The sequence below is a fragment of the Arachis stenosperma genome, chromosome 5 (assembly GCF_014773155.1).
Source record: "Arachis stenosperma cultivar V10309 chromosome 5, arast.V10309.gnm1.PFL2, whole genome shotgun sequence".
NCBI lineage: Eukaryota > Viridiplantae > Streptophyta > Magnoliopsida > Fabales > Fabaceae > Arachis > Arachis stenosperma.
The window spans coordinates 122,196,153-122,217,378 of NC_080381.1; the positions used below are offsets into that span (position 1 = coordinate 122,196,153).

The 21,226-nt window shown below is 28.8% G+C and overlaps 3 protein-coding genes across 6 annotated transcripts; 1 reads left to right on the top strand and 2 right to left on the bottom strand.

Annotated features, from left to right (window-relative positions):
* Nucleotides 1-681: 681 nt before the first annotated feature.
* On the top strand, nucleotides 682-2,291 carry LOC130982237 (40S ribosomal protein S26-3-like). The gene is made up of 5 exons (XM_057906140.1): nucleotides 682-903; nucleotides 991-1,083; nucleotides 1,160-1,244; nucleotides 1,358-1,491; nucleotides 2,017-2,291. The coding sequence occupies exons 1-5, from the start codon at nucleotides 901-903 to the stop codon at nucleotides 2,092-2,094; spliced, it is 393 nt and encodes a 130-aa protein (XP_057762123.1). The 5' UTR covers nucleotides 682-900; the 3' UTR covers nucleotides 2,095-2,291.
* Nucleotides 2,292-4,517: 2,226 nt separating this feature from the next.
* On the bottom strand, nucleotides 4,518-13,630 carry LOC130979586 (probable RNA-dependent RNA polymerase 3). 4 transcript variants are annotated; one of them, XM_057903051.1, is made up of 18 exons: nucleotides 13,189-13,630; nucleotides 12,486-12,657; nucleotides 12,270-12,399; nucleotides 11,811-11,885; nucleotides 11,395-11,584; nucleotides 10,958-11,156; nucleotides 10,765-10,852; nucleotides 10,526-10,666; nucleotides 9,699-9,770; nucleotides 9,092-9,198; nucleotides 8,440-8,588; nucleotides 8,067-8,289; nucleotides 7,528-7,753; nucleotides 7,163-7,335; nucleotides 6,707-6,866; nucleotides 5,922-6,060; nucleotides 5,435-5,607; nucleotides 4,518-4,765 (listed from the first exon to the last, which is right to left on the bottom strand). In XM_057903051.1, the coding sequence occupies exons 1-18, from the start codon at nucleotides 13,535-13,537 to the stop codon at nucleotides 4,754-4,756; spliced, it is 2,778 nt and encodes a 925-aa protein (XP_057759034.1). In that variant the 5' UTR covers nucleotides 13,538-13,630; the 3' UTR covers nucleotides 4,518-4,753. The 4 variants fall into 4 exon arrangements, with proteins under 4 accessions (XP_057759034.1, XP_057759035.1, XP_057759032.1 ...); XM_057903052.1 differs by having other exon boundaries at nucleotides 4,518-4,768; XM_057903049.1 differs by lacking the exon at nucleotides 4,518-4,765 and adding an exon at nucleotides 4,865-5,305 and having other exon boundaries at nucleotides 12,486-12,651.
* Nucleotides 13,631-17,991: 4,361 nt separating this feature from the next.
* LOC130983271 (uncharacterized) lies at nucleotides 17,992-20,554 on the bottom strand. Its single transcript, XM_057907487.1, has 3 exons — nucleotides 20,305-20,554; nucleotides 18,901-19,206; nucleotides 17,992-18,296 (listed from the first exon to the last, which is right to left on the bottom strand). The coding sequence occupies exons 1-3, from the start codon at nucleotides 20,552-20,554 to the stop codon at nucleotides 18,196-18,198; spliced, it is 657 nt and encodes a 218-aa protein (XP_057763470.1). The 3' UTR covers nucleotides 17,992-18,195.
* Between the last annotated feature and the right edge of the window lie 672 nt (nucleotides 20,555-21,226).

Genomic DNA, 21,226 nt, shown 5'->3' on the forward strand with positions numbered 1-21,226 from the left:
GTAGTTCGAATATTGATGGAACAAGTGATGCATGTAATTCGAACCTAGTTGGTTCGAACGAGGATTGAGAGTAATTCGAACTAGGTGAGTTCGAATTACACGTTTGGACGCTTCAGCAAGTAATTGGAACCTAGTTGGTTCGAATTAGTCAAAATTTGCCTCGAATAGTAATTCGAACTATGCTGTTAAAAAATTAATAATTTATTAAAAAATTTATTAAAAAAATTAATAATTTAAAAATTAAAAAAATATATATATTTTATTCCATACAAAATAATTAAAAAATATATTTTATTCTATATAAAATAATTTTAAAAAATAACTTAAAAGATGTTATGAGTACTATAAAAATTTGTAATATTCTATTGATTTAGGTAAATACATGATAAAAATATTTTTTCTTTAATCTCTACACGTATTGGTAGGGTGGAATTGGCTAAATACATGTAAAAAAAATTATATCTCAATATTTTTTTGGTCTAATCTCAATATATATATATATATATATATATATATATATATAATTATTTCATAATTAATATGTAAAACAATATATTCAAATAAAAACGACAGAATCAATTACCATAAAATATTTTGTTAAGTTAGCATAAGATGTATAATAATTATTATTATTAAACACCATATGAATCATATTTATGAATAATTTATTGTAAACATAAGAAAAATTCAAAAAAATTGAGCTTCCTAAAGACAAATCCTAGAAATTTGGTCTCTAAAAAATAAAGATAAGAATGTTTTAAATTTTTTTAAAAGATTAAGCAATTAAACAAGCCCAGTAATAGCTTAGGGATAAAAGCAAGCAAGCAATAAAACCTAATTGTTGTGCTATTGAGAAGCTGCCACCAGAACCCTAATTTCACAGCCGCAGGAGCTTCCACAATGGTTCATCTCTTCTTACGCCGATATCTTTTACTTCTTCTTCTTTTCTGCTTAATCCCTCACATTCTCTGTTTCGTTCTTCTTTTTCAGACTTTCAAGCGCAGAAATGGCGGAAGAAACAAGCATGGCCGCGGCCACGTCAAATTCATCCGCTGTTCCAACTGCGGCAAGTGCTGCCCTAAGGTACTCTCATTCTTTCTCCATTTAGATTTGTTTCTCACTCCTCTTAGATTAATTTTTTCTTTAATAAAATTCACAGGACAAATCGATCAAGCGGTTCCTTGTGAGGAACATTGTTGAGCAAGCTGCAGTTCGTGATGTTCAGGAAGCCTGCGTCTATGAGCGTAATTCTTCCTTCACATAATCTATCTATCTCTGTTTATCAAGATTTGTGTTCTTTTGTTGCTGAATTATTTTGAATTTATGAATTTCTATTGTTTTGATTTGTTGGTTGTAGAATACACTCTTCCGAAGTTGTACGTGAAGATGCAGTATTGTGTTTCCTGTGCCATCCACTCTCATGTCGTGAGGGTGCGTTCTCGCACCGATAGGAGGAACCGCGAGCCGCCACAGCGCTTTGCCAGGCGTAGGGTATGCCTGTTTCGCCATTCTTTTAACTTTTCCACAATCTGTTGCATTGATTCTAATGAGCTCAAACTGTTTTAGATAATATTTAGCTATGTTGATACACATTTTGTTCCTAAATTGTGGAGTATTGCAGTGTTTGGATAATTAGTTGGAACTTCACATTAATGGAAAGAATTGAGGCTGATCCTAATCCACTAAGAATTGCGTCTTGTCCGTCTTTTAGTTTTAGCTATATTCAGATCTTAGAACTGTGATGTCAATTTTGCATTCTTATAACATTGTCTTCTTGTTCACTTGAGCATGTGAATGTGATTGACTGCATAAATGAATGGGACTCCATACTTTCAGTCTTGTTTAGGGTAATTCGTTATGCATTCTCTCTTTTGGATAAATGATAATATGTTCTACATATCTGAATAGACTTGTGACTTTTGTGCCTAGGAATTGTAAGTGATGGTAATCAATTTTATGCCTTTTATGTACCATTTACTGGTTTTTTGATGATTATATTTGTTTCTCATTTTAAAGGATGATGCACCAAGGCCCGGTCAGCCTGGTCAAGCACCCCGTCCTGCTGGTGGAGTAGGAGCTGCCCCTAGAGCTTAACTCAAATTCTAAGATCGTAGGACATGTTGCATCGATTTTGTGATAATCCTTAATTACTATTGTTTTTTATTTTGAATCTCAGTTGCCGTAAAATTATTTTCTCCCTATTGTTGCATGAATTACTCAATTGTCATGATTTTCTGTTTTGGATAACAACGGACACCGGTTATATAAAGTTTAGCGATTTGGAGTGGTAATTTTTTTATTATTTTAAAATGGTTATAGTTATTGAAATTCTTAGGATAAAAAACCCATACTATGGCAAAACTTAAATGATCCATATGCCAAGTCTCTCATGAAAACAATCATGCTAGTAGATTTCATTTTTTATTTTATTCTTCCTGTTTTATTCTCTTTTAAATATTATAATTATATATATTTTAAAAAAAATAAATAACATATAATATTAATAATGTTTTAAAAGACAAATAATTAAAGTTAAAATGAATTTAATATTTTGAGATATAATTTAAAATAATTAGAGAGTTTATTTCTTTAAAAGGTGGTATCATTTAAAAGGTTTGTGTATCATATGTAGTCATAGGTTTATCTTCTTGTATCTATTTGCTCCAGATATAAATAGGACAATTAAATGACAAATCTATAACAATAAATCAACACACAATTTTATATTGGTGAATTCTATGGTGGAGAAGGAGAAAATTTTCTATACCTATATATATTTGTTGTCAATAGAAAAAATTACCAAGTATCTAAAGAGAGAAAACTTAAAAGATAATATCTACTATTATTTTAATAAGTTGCAGAATTTTTTTTTTGTTTTTTTTTGCTATTCCTTAAAACACGTAAAAAAATTTAGTAACTAAATATAATAAATATTTATTTAATTAGTGACTATAAAAATGATATTGAACTTTATTTTTGTGAATTTTATTTATTTTGGGTAATGATTACAGTTTAAAAGATTAAAACATTTTCATAAATAATAATTATAGTAAACAATATAAAATTTACAATATACGTAAATATAATCAAATTCAATACTTGATATAATCACAAAAAAAATTCAATACTTAATACGTGAAATAATCAAATTCATCTTATAATTAAAAATTAATACATAATAAATTAAAAATAATTAATTATTCATTTATCAACTTAAAAATTAAAATACAATTAAAATACTGTTTAATATTTAAAATAGATAAATTTAAATTTAAATTAATATTCAAATCATATATATTAATTAAAAATTATATTTACGTATATCACAAATTTTTTATTGTTTACTAGAACTATTATTTATGAAAAATTTTTAACTTTTTAAACCGTAACCATATTGTTTTTCTAAATATATATTACTTTCTCAATTTTTTTAACCAAATTATTACTCTTTTTATATTTCTAATAAATTTTGATAGTTATTTTAAATAATTGTTTAATTTAATTAGTATTTTAAAATAAATTTTGTTCATTATTATTCCAAAAAATGTATCTAATTACTATAGAATTTTTTTATGTATTTCTTGTTAACATTTTAGAAGGAGACTTTTTTTTCTCATACATATAAAAAGACTTTTTCTATAAATCTTGTAATTTATAAAATTTAGGTCTGTATTTTTAATATTTATTTATAAATATGGTTTGATCCAAAATAAATAAAATTTTACAAAAACAAAAAATTCAAATAAAGGTTCAATATTAATTTTATAATCACTAATTAAATAAATATTTATTATATTTAACTATTAAATTTTTTTACGTACATCAAGAAAAAAATTGAAAACATTTTGTAACAACAAAATAATGGTAGATATTGGTAGGGTGAAATTGGCTAAATACGTGTAAAAAAAAAAGTTATATCTCAACATTTTCTTTTGTCTAATCTCAAAATATATATATATTAAATTATTTGATAATTAATATGTGAAAAAATATATTCAAATAAAAACAATGACAGAATCAATTACCATAAAATATTTTGTTAAGTTAGCATAAGATGTATAACATTGTTCAACATACCACAACATTTTTTACAAATATAATCTACATTCATAATTTAGTATATTATATGGAGACATGAAATAAAAGGAGAAACATAAAAATAGATTCCAAGGCAAAATGGAGAGAATAATTGATAGAAAACAAAAAGTATAAAAAATAGTCAGAATTGTCCATTATTTGTACTTTTAATTAAAGATTAAAAGGAAATTTAAATTGACTGTAAGACTTCCTACACAACCATGCTTTTATACAAGATAAGACAATTATAAGTTTATAACTGAATCTCAATATCTCTCAAGATCAGTGAGATAATAAATTAACAATTCTTCTAAACTATCACTACTTTTAAGTAATCACGAATAACTACTAAATTCTTTGAAGTTCTAACCCAAAAAAGAATCATCGTCGACTAACTACAACCAAGTTTCTAAATTTTCAGTTAATTTCTTGAGCTACAAAAATAATGACAGGTAAATTTAGTAGGGTCAACTACATATATTAGACATGAAAAATCCCTATCATCAATATTAACAGATACCACATCCCACATTCCCACTTAAAAGCAGCCACAAAAATAACTGCAATAAACCAAAATAATGGACAATGCACAAAGTTTGCTTCATTTACGACAATGACTGACTTCCTCCATGGTGCCTACGCCGTGCTACCATCACCTCCATCTCTATCACCACCATCATTGTCTCCACTACTGCCACACCGTATTATTAGATATTAACATCATAAATCCCCAAAACAAACATGGTCACATATCACATATTCAATTTAAGGCAGCAACATAAAGATCTACAATGAATATAGTGCACAAAGTTTCATTACTTGCCAATGACCAATCCTACAGGTTGATACTTGATAACATGAAAACCTATATTATATTACGGACAAATTAGGCACAGCTAAGGTGCAGTTTGGTAACAGTTCATCAACCAAAGTATTGGCATAGGCTATGATACAATTAACTAGCTAGTATGACTGTGTAGAGTGAAGATGATCATCCAATCTCACGCAATACAGAGAGGGAAACCACAAAAGCCTTTTCATCTTGTTTAAGATTATAAAGACTGCATAGAGGTAAACCTGCAACCTTCCATGCAAATCCGCATTTATTAACTTGCTTCACTGCCATGGCATGGTCATAAGTAGCATTATACACAGCCAAAGCATCAATATAAATATCATTTATGTCTCTTGCACTATCTTCCATATTGTCAGCACCATCATACAGTTTCTACCCAAAAAGGAAAATTCCCATCAGCATACACTGTTTATGGTAACATCCAGGGAGTAAAAAAAAATGTGCTTACATATAGAATGAGGGTATATACAAATAATATAACTAGAAAAATATGAATTTTACCTGCTTATAATATTTGATGACTTCATCTGCCTTCCCTTTGGAAGCATCTTTGTCATTTTCTTTGTCTATTAAGGCAGCAGTCATATCCCTCAAATACTCCTTATATAAATTTCGCCAATTTTCCAAACTTGTTTTAGGTACTTCAATATCAAAACAAGGGAGTTTTTTTATTTCTGGTAACATGGACAGGACGATAATCAGCATACATAAAATGGACAGATTGTACATCACCTTATATAAAGTATTTGGAGGAAAATAATTAAATAAATCATGAAGGTAGGCTTCAAAATCACGTTAGGGTTGCTGTCTTAGAACCAGAAGATTGCAAGTTTGAATCTTCATAAACACCCCCTCTCCACTATGAAAAACTAGAGCAATATACATCTATCATCCTGGGACCTCGCCAGATGGGAATGTTATGCGCTTGACAATCCTTTTCTATATTTATATAAATGTATAAATACCTGACTTAAATGCAAGTCCTCACCTATTGCAGGATCTTCTTTATGTTGCCATCTGAGAACCTCATCATATATCATTCCTAACACAGAGGTTGAAGTGAATGATTTCTCCTTTTCCATATAATGTGGGAACAATTCTGCAGACAACTCTTTTGGGACTTCAATCTGTTGATAAAGTATATGTGTCAGAGTTCTGGAAAACTCAGATGGTATTCATTCTTGAAAGCATTATTTGTAAATATTTACATCAGTAAAACCAAATTCAAAGTCATATCATCTATTTGACCACACGGCACCAGAAACATGATTTTTCAATCCCAAAACAAACATTTAAACAGTAGAAAACCGAAAACAACAGATGATAGAACAGATATAAAATCATTGCATCTATTGGCAATGACTGGCGACAAATGAATAAGAGAAGTTTAGGACAATTGATTCAGCAGAAAAGAGAAATGCACCCAGATTTGCACGCCATAATGAATAAGCAAAGTAGTACATAAAATAAATTCTAATATTTACAGATAACAAAGTTCATCATGATAACAGTAAATTTAATCAAGTAATGACTGCATTGCCAACAATCCAAGATCATGAAATCCCATGATTGGGAAAAAGTAGAAAGAGAGAGGGGAGGGGGGTGGGGTGGATCGGGAACCCCAGATCAACCTATAGACTTCGATGTGATAAATAGTTCCATGTTGAGTGAGAAGAAGCACTAACACAACTGCTAATTGATTGGTCAAGAAAAGTCATGGAGTCCACAAGCAGACACCAGAAAGCAATAATAGAATGATGCGGTCAAACTAACCTTACGACCACTTTTCTTCGGAGCATCCAATGCAACATAATATATATTAACCAATCTAATTATGTTTTCCTTCACTCTTTCCTTCTCCTCTTCATTTCTTATGGTTAAAAATCGATCCATGAGTGCCATCCAGCTATCAGCAGCTGCACCTATTGCAATGCTGAAAAATAGAAAATAAAAATAAAAGAAAATCCTTAAGACCAATTGGAGATTGTGTTCCACCAACAGCCTTGTTACCTGGATTCACTATGTTATTCAAGGATTACATGTAAGGAGTACAGGATAAGGTGTCTAAATCGGCATAAAAGAGTGGTTATCTCGAAGAGATGAGCATAAACATACATGTATGTATTTAAATCTAATTTTGCCTGCAGTACTCTGCACAATTTTCACTTCCGGAAAGCATATATACCACTAGAATTCTACAAATTTTTATATATATAGCTGCAGATTCACCTTGGTTCAAATCGAGTCTTTAGGTATAGTCTAAAAAGCCGTTCCTCAAATTCATCAGAAGACATATCACGTGGTTCTTTAACATTTTGTTCTTTATCACGTGGTTCTTTATCATGAGGTTCTTCAGGTCGAGTTTCTATCCAAGGGTCACTCTGTCTGAAGGATTTTAATAGCTGCAGCATTTCAAACTTGAATGGTCAAATTAAACTACTTTAAAGCCCCTCGGAGAATAACAATGGGACAACAATGCAATAAACAAATAAGAAGGGTATTTTTTCCCAGAAGAAGAGTTCCATTTTGTGAAGATGGGACAACAATGCAATAAACAAATAAGAATAAATTGAATTTCAAACAGGGAATGGAACCTCAGAATTTTGTGAAACCCAGTACATGTCTCCATCAAAATCGCCTCCGGCAATCTCATCTGCCACAGAGCGAGGGCCAACACATGGGAAGAAAATTGCATATTTGCTATCACCAACATAAGATTTTAGTTCCTCCAAAGGTACTGCAACCATTCTGTGAATGTCCCCAAAATGTAAACCTGGATTTCTGTAAACTAACACCTCCCCTGTAATTGGGCCATTTTCACTACAAAGAAAAAGGAACAATCAGCTCAGACATAATAATATTAAATTGCAAAAATTGTTCCACTTTTTTTTAAAAAGAACACTATAGAGCATGATGCAGCTAAACATGGTCACAGCATTTTGTTCTACTCAATATTGCATACCGTTCATTCTTGGCAAAAATGGCCATTTTTACTACAAGGATGTATGTGTCATCAAGACAAATATTATGTTTTCATTAGTTTTGACTTTTGAATATCAAATACATCTAAAATTTAGAAAATTTTCTGGACAAAAGATTAATTAATACCAAAGAGTAAAAGATTTACACTTACTGAATTACACAAACTTGATTTCTTTCTAATTTTCCAGTGGGATCAACAGTCCCCATCAAATAGAAAGAATCTGGTATATAAATCTTCCCTCCTCTAAGCTTCTTCATTTCCTCCTTTGCAAATACGGACAATTGAAACTGCAAATGCGGCTCTTCAATAGAAATCCCACATAAGATCATTCGCAGTGCAGTGTAATCATCCATCTCACCATGGTTTAGAGAAGCTGCATGTAAATGATGGTAAGAAAGCTTTGCTTGGTGAGATTTCAATACATTTAAAACAGTATATCACTTCAATTCATATCCAAAATAACTAAACAAGCAAGACCTTGATGAAATATGACAAAATAAATCTACTAATCTGCATGAACAACCTCTAAATGCAGCGCGCTTATTAGAGAAGATTTGATCAACTTCTTTCAGATTATCCTGAAGTACTTCAATGAAGTATTCATTTGGAACTCCACCATAGCTTAGAAGTGCAATGAGATATTTAGACAAGAATGAGCGATTTGGGTGATTGCTGAAACATGTGGAACTTTAGTTAGTGAAAGAACAGTAGACTTGCTAGGCATCTCATAAGAAAAAAGCTTGAACAATCTACTATCTATTATTGGTTGCAAATTTTGGGCAACATAGAATCATCAAATAGTGTCCTTTTGGATGCATATATCTACCTTCACCAAACCCAACCAGGTGACACCCGCATCTCCTTCAAGCACCCATATTAAGGAAATCATTATATGCCTCTTTAGCCCATTTATATCGAGGATTATTAGTAAATGGTGAAATGTAAATATAAACAATAAAGCACAGCACTGAAAGGGCCCATTTTATAATGGTCTGGTGGACCGCTAAGTTGTGCATCCAGATGAAACACATGAATCGATAAAAGCAAATACATTATCCCGTTAACAAGTAATATGTGATTGGACATATACTCTATCAGCTTCTGAAATAACTTAATTATCAAAATAATGATAACTACGCCAAAATACTAGCAGGAAAGGTGATGAAGTGAAAAACCTCGTTCCCACTACTTCTAACGAATCTATGCTTGGAGCATTCTCAAGTTCTTTGTCGCTCTTAACTTTAATCATTGAATCCCGAACCTGGATTGTCCTAGGAGGAAGCTGCAGAAAAGGTATACTTTACCATAATGTTTTTCTTTATCTAGAGAAAATAAATTATTTTATAGAATAAACCACAATACCTGTCCAATTCTAAGTAAGAGAGTATGTCAAGCACCTCTAGTAACCAGGAAAAATATAATGGAAAACTAAAATACCAGCATGCCCTATTCAGATAAATTTGGGTTTATACACTTCTGTAATATAGTCCATCAATGTTAAATTGCAATAATATTTTATAAACATATCACCTATGTTATCCTTCTCATCATTATAAGACTACATGTTCAACTTAATCATTGAGAACCAGAATAAAAACAGTGGAGCAAAATATTGAAATACCAAAAAGTATCTTATGATCTATCTACACAGTTATAATTTACATATCAATTCAGACAGCTTAAAAAGCACTCAGCAGACTAGGGGTTCGATAATATTGACTAGATAAAGATATGCCAAAGAAGAAATCATGACTTTTAACCAAGTGTTGTTCAAAAACATACCGTATGATTAACCAAAAGCGTGCCTTTAATTGCAGAACCCTTGTGGAAGAGACGGCACTGGATCATCAAAGGCTTTATGGGCAAAAGGGAAAATTATAAATTCTATTAGGACAACATCCGCGCATATGACATGAACAAGCAATATGAAAACGTCATTGCAGTATTAAAACTGGCAAGGAAACCATAGAAATTGACCATCCCCCATTGTATCATCAAAAGCTAACAGATCGGGAGTTTCCTAAGTTTAAAGACAGCCATAAGCACAGAATACTCACAAAGGGGCTAGATCATAAAGCATATTGAAATATTTCTTGGCATTTAAAATTTGTCATTTACTTCACTAGGAAAATACCAACAAAAGGAGAACCAGAATATGATAAAGTACAGGGAAAAACATATTGCATTATGGAAGACTTCTTATTCTTATGGAAGACATGATGGGGAAAAAAAAAAAAAAACAGACACCAGAAAAATAAAGAGCTTCCATCCAAAATTTTTCTCTTCCATGCATCAACTTTAGAACAGTTTTTATGTGTGCAGTCATTAAAGTTGATCAACTACAGAATGTTTCAGTCATTAAAGTCAATAAGATAAAGCACAAGCCACCATTTCGGAGAGTATATATAAACCACGAAAGGTGAAAAGTTGAGTTCATCCTTTCACAGGAAGTGAAAAAAAATGTTTAATCCACCAACCAAAACTGTGGTTTTGCAACATATTTTTTTTCTTCTTAATGTGGATTCTTAACAAATGACCAGTCATTGGGAAAAAAAAGGAATTTAACTGAAGAACAATTTAGTGGAATATACACTAAAAAGTCGAGATACCTTCGTGACTTTATTTTTGGCAGTTCCTTTAAACAAACTGGTAGGGCAGCACGACGCCAAGTCTTCTGAGATGAACCCAGTTCCATCTGTATGAATACGCAGTTTGCCATCTATATCAGGAATTCTTTCTCCTTTTTCATCCTAATTCCCAATGACAAGGGAGGTCAAATAATAATAATAATTTGCTTCATGCAAGACTGTAAATTATAAAAATTGAGTATATTGGCAATTGACTATACCAGGCAATATTCATCATCAATTTGCTTAACATTCACACTAGCCAAGTCAATGTCAAGTTTGAACGTCTTTGATAGAAGAAGAGAGAATCTGAATACCACTACAGTTAGTTTCTTGGACAAAATCTATTACAAGGTGATTAAGTGCAGGCCAAATAAAATATGGATATCTAAAATAAAGTATTTGTCATACTACCTGGCCATATACTTATCCACACTAGCTAATGTGTGAGCATGCATAAACAAACATCTAGCTTCGATCATATTCCGATCTGCCAGAATGTACGATGCCCTCTCATCAGCAGAAGAAAGTGACTTCATCCTAACAAAATAACATTTTACAGAGGACGATGCTGGGTCCTTCTTCTTCTCTTCCTTTCCACCATCTTTAAAAACTGCTCAATTGGTGGAAGATGTATGTTACATGCCAGTCACTACAAGTTTCTTAAACAACTCAAGAGATAACATCTGATATATGACACAGTAATGATTTATTAAAAATAGAATATTATATATCAAAGGATAAAATTAAAAAGCAAATTTCTCACTCTATTTAGTAGTTAAATCATAATTGGAGGTTAGCCAGAAAAGGGAGAGGGGGTAAATATGAAAGAACAAGGGTAAAATGGTTACCAAAAAAGCGATATAATCTAAGCCCAACTTGGATCCCTTCCTTTCCAAACCTCTCATACAGGTTGATAGCCTCATCAACAGTGATTCGCGTCTTCGTGACACTTCCCTCCTCGGAGAATTTAACTAGTAAGACATTGTCATCCCCTAACGTTCTCTGTAGGTGTGTTCTTGAGTTCTGTATAACAGGACCCTGAGAGATTGATATACATACAGGAGCAATAAAGTAAAGCATTAGCATAGAAATAAAATATCTATGTAGAAAAATAACCAATATACAGGCAGCTTATTGATACAGACAATTCATAAAAGTATAATAATTTTAATGCTATACAAATGGAGACCTTGATGGCATTAAAACCACCGAGTGGTTACAAAAATTTTGACAGTACAAGAAAACAATGCCGAGATCTACAAACCTTGAATCTTAAGCTCCCATCCGTAGAAACATAGCACTGATATACATGTGGCCTACTAGAATCCCAGTCAACATACTGAAGAAACCAAGGTTGTCGTTAGTACAAACAGAAAAGAAATTTAACACAGAATGAAAGAGCATCATGTTGATATGCATCATTGTAGACTGTAAAAGTCTTCTATCCCAAGGCTAAACAAGATATTCCCATTCTGTTAAACAAAATTTTGATTTCTGTATGTCAAGCACTATTTAAACAATTAAAAGTTCAACAAGTGAAGTTTATTAATGCAAATTTTATGACTACCATAACTGCCAAACATTAAAATTTGAAACAAAAGACAACTTGATTGCAGATGTCACAGTTGCACTTAAACCAATTGCAAAGGAATAAACTATAAACCTATTGCAAAGAAATAAACCAACCCAAATTACTATCCAGAAATCAGTTCATGATATTTACCGATTGCCGATCGCGGCAATCCTTTATATATTTATGCCCCACATCTTGCCATATTGTTCTCTCAAACCTTCCCATAGGCAAATCTTTCAAGCTTCTGATATAGTCCGGTTGAAGAGTCTCAAGACTCTCCCTGTAATTGTATGAATGAAAACAGAATTATATGCAAGGAAAAACCAAAAACCAAACAGAAGAATAGCCAAGATGCACTGAGCTTACCCTCCAATGTAACTCAACAGCAGAAAGGCCCTTCTGAACTCCAATTCTCCAAGTGCCTCCATCTGTGGACTAAGCATTTTCTCTTCTCTTCTTTCAGCATAAAAATCCAAGGGGTTTCGTTTAAGTTCTGTAACAACGGCCTGAGAACTGCCTAAACCAACTGTATCTGTAGCTTCAAAAATGAACGACAAAGAGTGAAGCTTGTAAATGATCCCACGATGGCACTAAAAGCCCTACTAACGACATTAAAACAGTGTTATGTTCCTGACAGAAGCACGGTACTTTATTAATGAATCATAGTATCACACTCAACATTGCATTTGCAGTACTCATGGTGCACAAATGATACTCTATTTATTCATACAAACAATCATGCAAAAGAAAAACAAACTCAAAAAATTAAACAAAACAAAAATAATTTTGACAAAAGGGTGGGGGCAAAACCGGGAAATAATTTAGTCTTGAAAAAAGAAAGGAAAGTGGAAAACGACGTTTTAAACTCAAAAAACGCTATGCACGTAAGAAATAAGATCAAGCAGATAGAGATTCCAAGTTCAAATTTGTCAATTGTTAAAAAGTTCCATCTTCTTTTCCTAAAGAAAAATCAAAAGAGGAAGCAAAGAAGTGAAGAACTACTCCTTTTCTTGTGTAACTGAATCCAGCAACGAGTGAAAAGATGCAAACTCGAAGTAAAGAAGCATACTTTGGTGGTGCTGGCTCATCGTGCGCGTAGCTGAACCGGTGAAACGGTTGGGAGAGAGAGTAGAAGAAGCAAAAGGGGAGATCGACGGAGAAGGAAATGAAGATGGCGATGATGAGCCAGTTGATATTTTGATCATGTAAACTATGTATGCGCTTAGAGACTTGATTTTGGAGTTTGAGATTTTGTTTAGTAAAGTAAGGGCTTCTTGCTCGCCAATTTCAGCGAGCTTGCGCCTGGCTTCAGAATCTGGAGGACTCTGGTTCTGTTCCTTGCAGATGCGCTCTAGAAGATTGTCCACCGTAACTGGAAGAGGCACCACTACTTGCTCTGTGCCGTTGTTAGTCGCCATGTGTTTGTGACAATGTGTGAATGAAGAAGAAGAAGAAGAAGAAGAAGAAGAAATGGTGAAGAACAGTGAAAAGAGAGCGTGTTAGGACTAGGAGTGAGGACACCGAAGAGTAGTGACTATACATGATTCCGCGTTTACATATAACGGTTGATATTTTAACGTATGTTTTTTTTTATCAAAATTAGACTAAATAAATTGATTTAATTGAAATATTATAAAAAATGATTAAAATATTTTTATTATATATATTAAAAGTAGTGTTAGGGAGTCAATGGCCTAAAAAATTAATTTTGGGTTCATCAAAATTCGAACTCTTGACCTTCCGGATTTGAAACTCTAATACTATGTCCTGAAATCACTCATCCCAAAAACATAACCTAATAGGACAATGTAATACTAATAATCATATCTCTAATACTTTCTAAATCTTCATTGTACATATTGTACGTTTAGGTCATTGACTCTCTATACTTTCTCATATATTAATTTTAAAAATTTTAAATTCTAATTGAATAATAGTATAGAAAGAAGAGAAAAGTTAGAATTTAAAATTTTTTATATAATAAAAATATTTTAAATTATTTTTTATAATAAAAATATTATAATTATTTTTATAAAAAATATTAATTTAAATTGATTCAAGATTTAGTTTATTAATTTCGTCTAATTTTGATAAAAATAACACAATTTGATCGATTATATAAATTAAATTTTAATTATTAAAAAAAATCTTTAAAAAAAGATGTTTTAAACATCTTTATATATGAGTGATTCTCATTTAAATATTGATTAAACTTTGGTGATTAGGAAGAGACAGATGATATATTTTAATATTAAATATAGACAAACATTAAAAAATATTTAAATTTATTATTTTTATTTATTAATTAGTTATCAATATTTAAAAAATTAAGAAAAAATATGGTATTAAATTATTAAATTACAAAATTAGATTAACAAATTAAATTAATAATTAAATAATAATAAAATATAATAAATTTTAATATTTTTTTAAATATATAATAATATATGAAAGGTATTTTTTTGGTCTCCAAATTTTTAAAAAATATTATAAAATTTAATAACTGAGTTATTAAAATGCGGTTAATATCTAAAAGAAAAACAATCGAAAAAAACGATGTCTAAAAAGTAAATGAACAAAATTGGTGGAGTGAAAAAATGGGTGATAAGACATAACACTGTTACCAAGTTTCAAATATGATGACGGAAAAGACTCAAGAGTAGTAGTACTTTAGTAGCCTAGTAGTAGTGGTGTGTCCTCTCCAACACTCTAACATGCATTTTTGTTTGAAATGCTCTTCTTTGTGGTTAACTTAGCGGAGAAGTATTATTTAAAAACAACTATTTTAATAAAAATGTTAAAAACATTTTTTATAATAATTTTTATTTAAAAAGTATAGTTTATTTATTTAATTATATTTTAAATAAAAAAAATATTTTTATAGTATATAAAAATTAAGTCTTATAATTTATTATTCAATAATTAAAATAAAATATTTTTATATAATAACAATCATAAAATTTTTATTAGAATAACCACCTTATTTAAATAAGAGAAAAAAAATAGTAATAGACACTAGATACTATACAATTAATTTTTTTTTCCAATTTAATTTTAGTTATAAATATGCTATGATCATGACCAAATTGGAGGATATAGAGTTTCGTTTGACAACGGTATGAATTCAATAGGAAGGATTTACGTGTCTTTCTTTTACGACAATTGAAGACTTATTATGTGTGTGTTTGGATTATAATTGGTCAGACTGGAGTTTGAATGAAAGTAATTTTGTAAAATTAATTTTGGATAGAAGTGAGTTTGTGTCAACATAATTTATATTTGGCAATTTTAAACAAAAATTGATTTTGATAAAATGAAATTGTTTGAATAATACTAGTTAAAATCACTTTTAGATAGATAATTAATTAATTACTAAAATTAGTATATTTGATTCTTTTTATACTTCTTTTAGTATATTTTTTATATAATATTTTTTATAAAATTTTATTTTAGTTTGTTATAGTTTTTTTAATAAAATTAATATTTATTTATTAAATTAAAAATAACATATAAAATAATATATTTTAGTACTTTTTATGAGTACTCTCAATAATCTTATTTTGTTTATCGTTTTGGATTCTAATTTTTTACTAATTATGTTTTTATTATTATTTATAATTAATTTTTTATTTAATTTATCATTTTCAATACGAACAATAATACATATTATAACAAATTAGAATAATAAACAATGAACAAGAATTATAATATAAATTTCACAATGTCAAACAAAAAAATATTCTATAATTTTATTAGTACTTTCAGTATTCTTTTATTTAGTATTATTTTGGATTGTAAAATTTTATTACTTATGATTCCATTGTTATATATGATTAGTTTTTTATTTACTTTATCATTTTTAATAAGATCAATAATTTATATTATAATAGAATTAAAATAACAAATTTAATAAAAAAATTAAAATATAAAAAATACTAAAAATTGAGAAGAAATTTAAAATATTTGAAATGACTTGAAATAAATATGAATTTTTTTTGGAAAAAACCAATAATGATCATCAAAGATGAACTCACGTTGAAGTGAATGCAGAAGCAACAATTTTTTGCTTCTAGTAAACGCGCTTTTAAGCTGCAAAATCATTTCTGCGTTTAGAGAAAAAAGATTGCCAAACATAAAAAAGTAGCGTTCAAAGAACTTCAACGCACTTTTATCCTTTCAAACGGGTTTGCCAAATACACCTAATATAGTTTTGATTCTCATATATATAGATTGGCATTCCTTTCTGTTCATGAAAAATATTTTTTGAAAAGTGATAGTGATTAATAATTTTATTAATATTAATTAATATTTTGGTCTAATATTTTATTTTTATGTTTTTAAAATTTAACATTTAATATTGCTAAATATTAATAAAAAATAATTAATTATGTTAATTACTTAATATTACTTTCTATTTTTACCCGAAGACTCAATGAGATTTTTTAGGACTTTGGGTAGCGTTTGTTGGTAGAGACACGATAGAACAGGACATTGAGACAAAGACAATAGGACAGGGACATTAAAAATTATGTTTTGTGCATCGTGTTTGAATACGATGGATAGGACACTAATGTAATGTCCAGTATTATGTTTGGATACACATGGACAAGACTAAAATATTATATAAAATGACTAAAATAGCCATGTGATTTCAAATTTTTTAGTATAAACTAATTTAATAAATAATGAGAGTAAGTAGGAGTACAAACAGTGGGAACTTGAAAAAAATATTTGAAGCAATCAAAAATTTTAATAAAAAATTATATAATAGTATTTATATTAAAATAAAATTTATAAATATAATTTTTTTAAAATTTATTATTAATATGTAGGAATACATATGGTTAATATTAACAAAAAAAATCTGAGTTTCATTAATAAAAAATTTCATTTAGGTTAATAAACCAAATTAATTTTAAATACAAAATCAGTTTTAAAAAAAGAATCCATTTTTAAATGGAAAAAAATTAATTTTTGCACATAAAAATCTATTTTTATTTAAAAAATTAATTTTTTTATCTAAAATTTTATTTTTCTTTTCAAAAAATTAATTTTTCTTTAAATTATATAAAATCAATTACAATTTATAAATTATTTTTTAGCATTTTAAAATATCAATTTTACCTTTATAATATTTATCTTTTAAAAGTCTTCAGACTAATTATTTTTGTTATTATTTTTATTACAAATCAAATAATATAATATAAAGTTAAAATGATGTTGAAGTAAGAATGATAAGAAAAAAAAAATTATCCAGTCCAATAAAAATTTTTATAAAAAGGAGAGAGTACCTGAGAAAAAAAGAAAAAGAAAAAGAATGTAGAGATAGAAAAAGAGCATGGAGTAAAAAGGTACTTTTTGAAAACAACGCAAAATAGGAAAAATAAGAAGGGGTAACAGTGGAATAATAAAAAATAGCACCATGGACAAAAAAGAAAAAAAATTCGTAAAAACAGTCCGTGTCCATCATTGTCCTTCGTAAAAGAGTGGACACAAAAGTATAAAAAACTGTCCCGGAGACAATGTTCAGTGTCCATGTCTTTGCTTCCAAACGCTTTTTAAGAATGTGTTGTCCATGTCTCCATGTACTGTCTCCGAAAACAAACACTACCTTGTAGAACTACAAACCACTATGCGAATGTGTAAAAATACACAACTATACAAATATAGAAAGGGAAAGTATAAGGAGCCAATGAAATATTTATACAATGTATACAATAGAAGTTTATGGAATATTAGAGATATAATCATTAGTGTTACTTTTTTCAAGTTGAAGCATTCATATTGATAATATTTGTACTTTGGAGAGGAAAATTTTCAAGTTGAAGCATTCATATTGATAATATTTCTTCAGGCTTAATAAATAAAGCATTGAAAACTACATTGATCGATAATGTAATTAAAACACAACTTAAAAAGACATCACACACACATGAAGGGGAAAAAAACTGAAAGATCAGATAATTCAAATATATGTTGATCATGTTTTGCTGATGATTTTTTCATTGCCTCTGAGATCCACTATATCCATAACAGTTCCAAGAAGCAATTTGAATATAATCATTCAGCCTCCCTCTTAGTTTCTATTTGCCTTGGGCTTACTTATGACCAAGGCTTCCAAACTCAAGATAACATCCTTCTCGTCGTCCTTCACTATAATTTGGCCCCTTGTGCATCCTGATCCATTCAAAAATAGTAATAACAAAAAAATTTACTAATTAGTATTTTGGACAATTTCAGATGATAATCCAAATAATTAGTATCTGTATTTGAGATTTTGATTGAGTAATTAAATGTGTTGTCTCTTAATATGTTTTATTGGGATTGACCGTGATTAAGTAGTAAATAAAATTTTTAAATGTGTATGAATGTGTGATGCCTAAGATTAGAAACTGTCTAATCCATCAAAAAAAAGAAAATTGTATTTTATCTAATTTACCTATGATTTACCTTCGAATAATGGATTACACATGATAAACATACATCCAAGACCTCTCAAGGAAGCAAACAGTATAAACAAAGGAGCCTAACAACTCTCAAACACTTTTGATTTGAATTTCGGGAGTGACTTATCATTACAATATTTTTGGACTACAGCAACACCAAATTTTGCTGAAATAGACAAGCTGTTTATTATTATGATAATAAAGGCAGATTATTTTTTAAATTTTGCCTTGGATAAAAAGGTTTTTAAATGTGTGTTTAGTGTTTACCTCAAAACTTGAACAAATTCGATAATAATATATGGTATGTGATAATTTAGGAAAGAAAAGCAAAGAACCTTGGTGTGTGCTCAAACTAAGTGTAACATCAGAATCTTCAGTATCATTGGTGGCCGAAAGAGTAGAAGCATATTGTGTTGGAGAAGGAGATGATGATGAAGATAACTCCTTTATCATGTATAGAACGAAACCACCAAAAGACTTTTGGATTTCCCTTTCTTTAATGCAGTTGAGAATATCAAGAGCTTGTTTCTCTCCAATGGCAGCGAGCTTCCTTCTCACAACGGAATCCAATGGTGGCTTCTTCTGCTCATTGCATATCTGCTCTATTAAACTCTCCACTTTAGTTGGAAGAGGAACTTGTTCTGTGCAATTCACCTCAACTTCCATTAGTTTTTGCAACAAAGAAAAATTATAAATATAAGTGTAAATTATATATTTTTTATATTTAAAATATATGTAAATATAGGCGTAAGTTATTATTGATAAAAAATATTAATATTTATTGGTTATGTAGTATTTTTGTATAAAATAATCTATTATGCATACGTTAATTTTATTTTTAGTGAAATTATTTAATTTTTTAATACATGTATTGAAAATTTAATTTTTTATTTTTAATATTTTTTTCAATTTATAATTTTAAGATAGATTTTAGATAAATTTCAAACTATTTTATTTCTAATCAATTCAGCTATTAATAGTCTTTGAATCTTAAAAAAATAATCAATTGTTATTTATTAATTAAAGTAATTTTGCTTAAAGAGTTTCATTATAAAATAATTTTATTTTAATTTTTTATAAATTGAAATCAATTATTTAAATAAAAAAATAAGACTAAATACATTAATTTCTTAATTTATCAAAAAGTCAAGGCGACAATTATTTTAACGGAATGGAATATGTTTTTTTTTTTTAAAAAAAGAACAAAAACTAAATAAGGTGTAAGTTTTGTAAATATCCAACTTTTTTTATACTTTCTTATGAAAACATTATTATTTTATAATAATAAAATAATATCTATCTTTTGAGAAAAAAAAGGGTGTAAGTTTTGTTAAGCCATGCCTTAAGAATAACAATTTCTTAAGTACTTAAGCTCATAATTCATCGATGTAACTAAATTTTGAATACTTTTAAAATATTCTATCTTTTAATATCAACTATTAATAATAGCCTATATATATATATATATATATATATATATATATATATATATATATAAAGACATACTTGATAAAATGAAATGAAAGGGACGAGGGCAGAAATGAAATGAAAAATAAATACAATGATTAAAAGAAAAAAAAAATCTACAAACTAATTAACTCAAAAGTCAAAAGTTGTTCAAAAAAATAAATTAACTCAAAAGTCAAAAATAAATTTTCTTAATTATTTAGTAAAAATGTCAAAACTTCTCCAGATTTATAAAGAAATTAAAGAAGTTAAGACTTTACTTAAGAAACAACCTTTATAGGGTTTAAAGGAAGAAGAAGAAGGTGAATTATCGATCATGAATTTAATGAAACCACTGAAAGAGGTTTCGATTCCAGTCTTTCTGATTTGCTTGAGAATTTCAAGAGCACGTTGCTCCCCAATGAGAGCGAGCTTTAGCCTCAAAGTGGGATCAAGAGGAGGTTGGTTATGCTTTTTGCATATCTCCTCTATCAAAGTCTCCACCGAAAGAGGAAGAGGAACTTGCTTGGTGCAGTTTGCCATGTCCTCAACTTCTTATTAACAGTTGATGAAAAAGTTGTGAGTATTTATAGCGGATAATAGTAATACAAGTACTACTACAACAAAAATTAGTTTTAGTGACAGTTTTAAAGACATTAGTTTTATGATTATTATTTTTTAGTTAATTTTTTTATAATTATATACTTATCATTATTAATATGCTATAATAAATATGATTATTTTTACCGTTGCTAAATTGAAAATAAATTACTATTAGAAATTATTTTTCTTACTATTAGAAGCAAATGTTAATGCTTTTTGAAAAAAAAAAGAGAGAATGAATAATTTTTTAAAAAATAACTATTATAGGTAATAAATAAGCGTGTAGGTTAAATATTTTTTTATAATTCTACAAGAAAATGATTAACCTGAATAACAAGATATTCTTTTTAATTTGAATTATTAATAAAAAAATAAATAAATAATTAAAATATATTTAATTAAAAAAATGCTATACTATGTAAATTAATTTTTAATAAAAATGAAAAATGCACATGCTGCCATACACTATTTAATTATGAAGCTAATATAACAAATATATTTTTACACTCTCATCATTAAAGTTTGAATAATATGCAATCTCCTCTTTTATGAGGTCACCATACTAGCTATCACACTCCAACCTTGCAAAATTGAGATATGCTATATTTTGAT

Bases quoted from the DNA above. Each gene is read 5' to 3' on its own strand.
- LOC130983271 (XM_057907487.1), bottom strand. From the start codon at position 20,554: ATGGCAAACTGCACCAAGCAAGTTCCTCTTCCTCTTTCGGTGGAGACT. The intron at 19,207-20,304 runs GTTGTTTCTTAA...TGAATTGCACAG, and splicing joins TTCCTTTAAACCCTATAAAG to AACAAGTTCCTCTTCCAACT. The intron at 18,297-18,900 runs GTTCTTTGCTTT...TGAATGGATCAG, and splicing joins TAGTTTGAGCACACACCAAG to GATGCACAAGGGGCCAAATT.
- LOC130982237 (XM_057906140.1), top strand. The intron at 1,084-1,159 runs GTACTCTCATTC...TAAAATTCACAG, and splicing joins GCGGCAAGTGCTGCCCTAAG to GACAAATCGATCAAGCGGTT. The intron at 1,492-2,016 runs GTATGCCTGTTT...CTCATTTTAAAG, and splicing joins AGCGCTTTGCCAGGCGTAGG to GATGATGCACCAAGGCCCGG.
- LOC130979586 (XM_057903048.1), bottom strand. From the start codon at position 13,537: ATGGCGACTAACAACGGCACAGAGCAAGTAGTGGTGCCTCTTCCAGTT. The intron at 7,754-8,066 runs GTAAGTGTAAAT...TTTTCTTTGTAG, and splicing joins AATCAAGTTTGTGTAATTCA to TGAAAATGGCCCAATTACAG. The intron at 7,336-7,527 runs GTTCCATTCCCT...GAAATGCTGCAG, and splicing joins GGGTTTCACAAAATTCTGAG to CTATTAAAATCCTTCAGACA.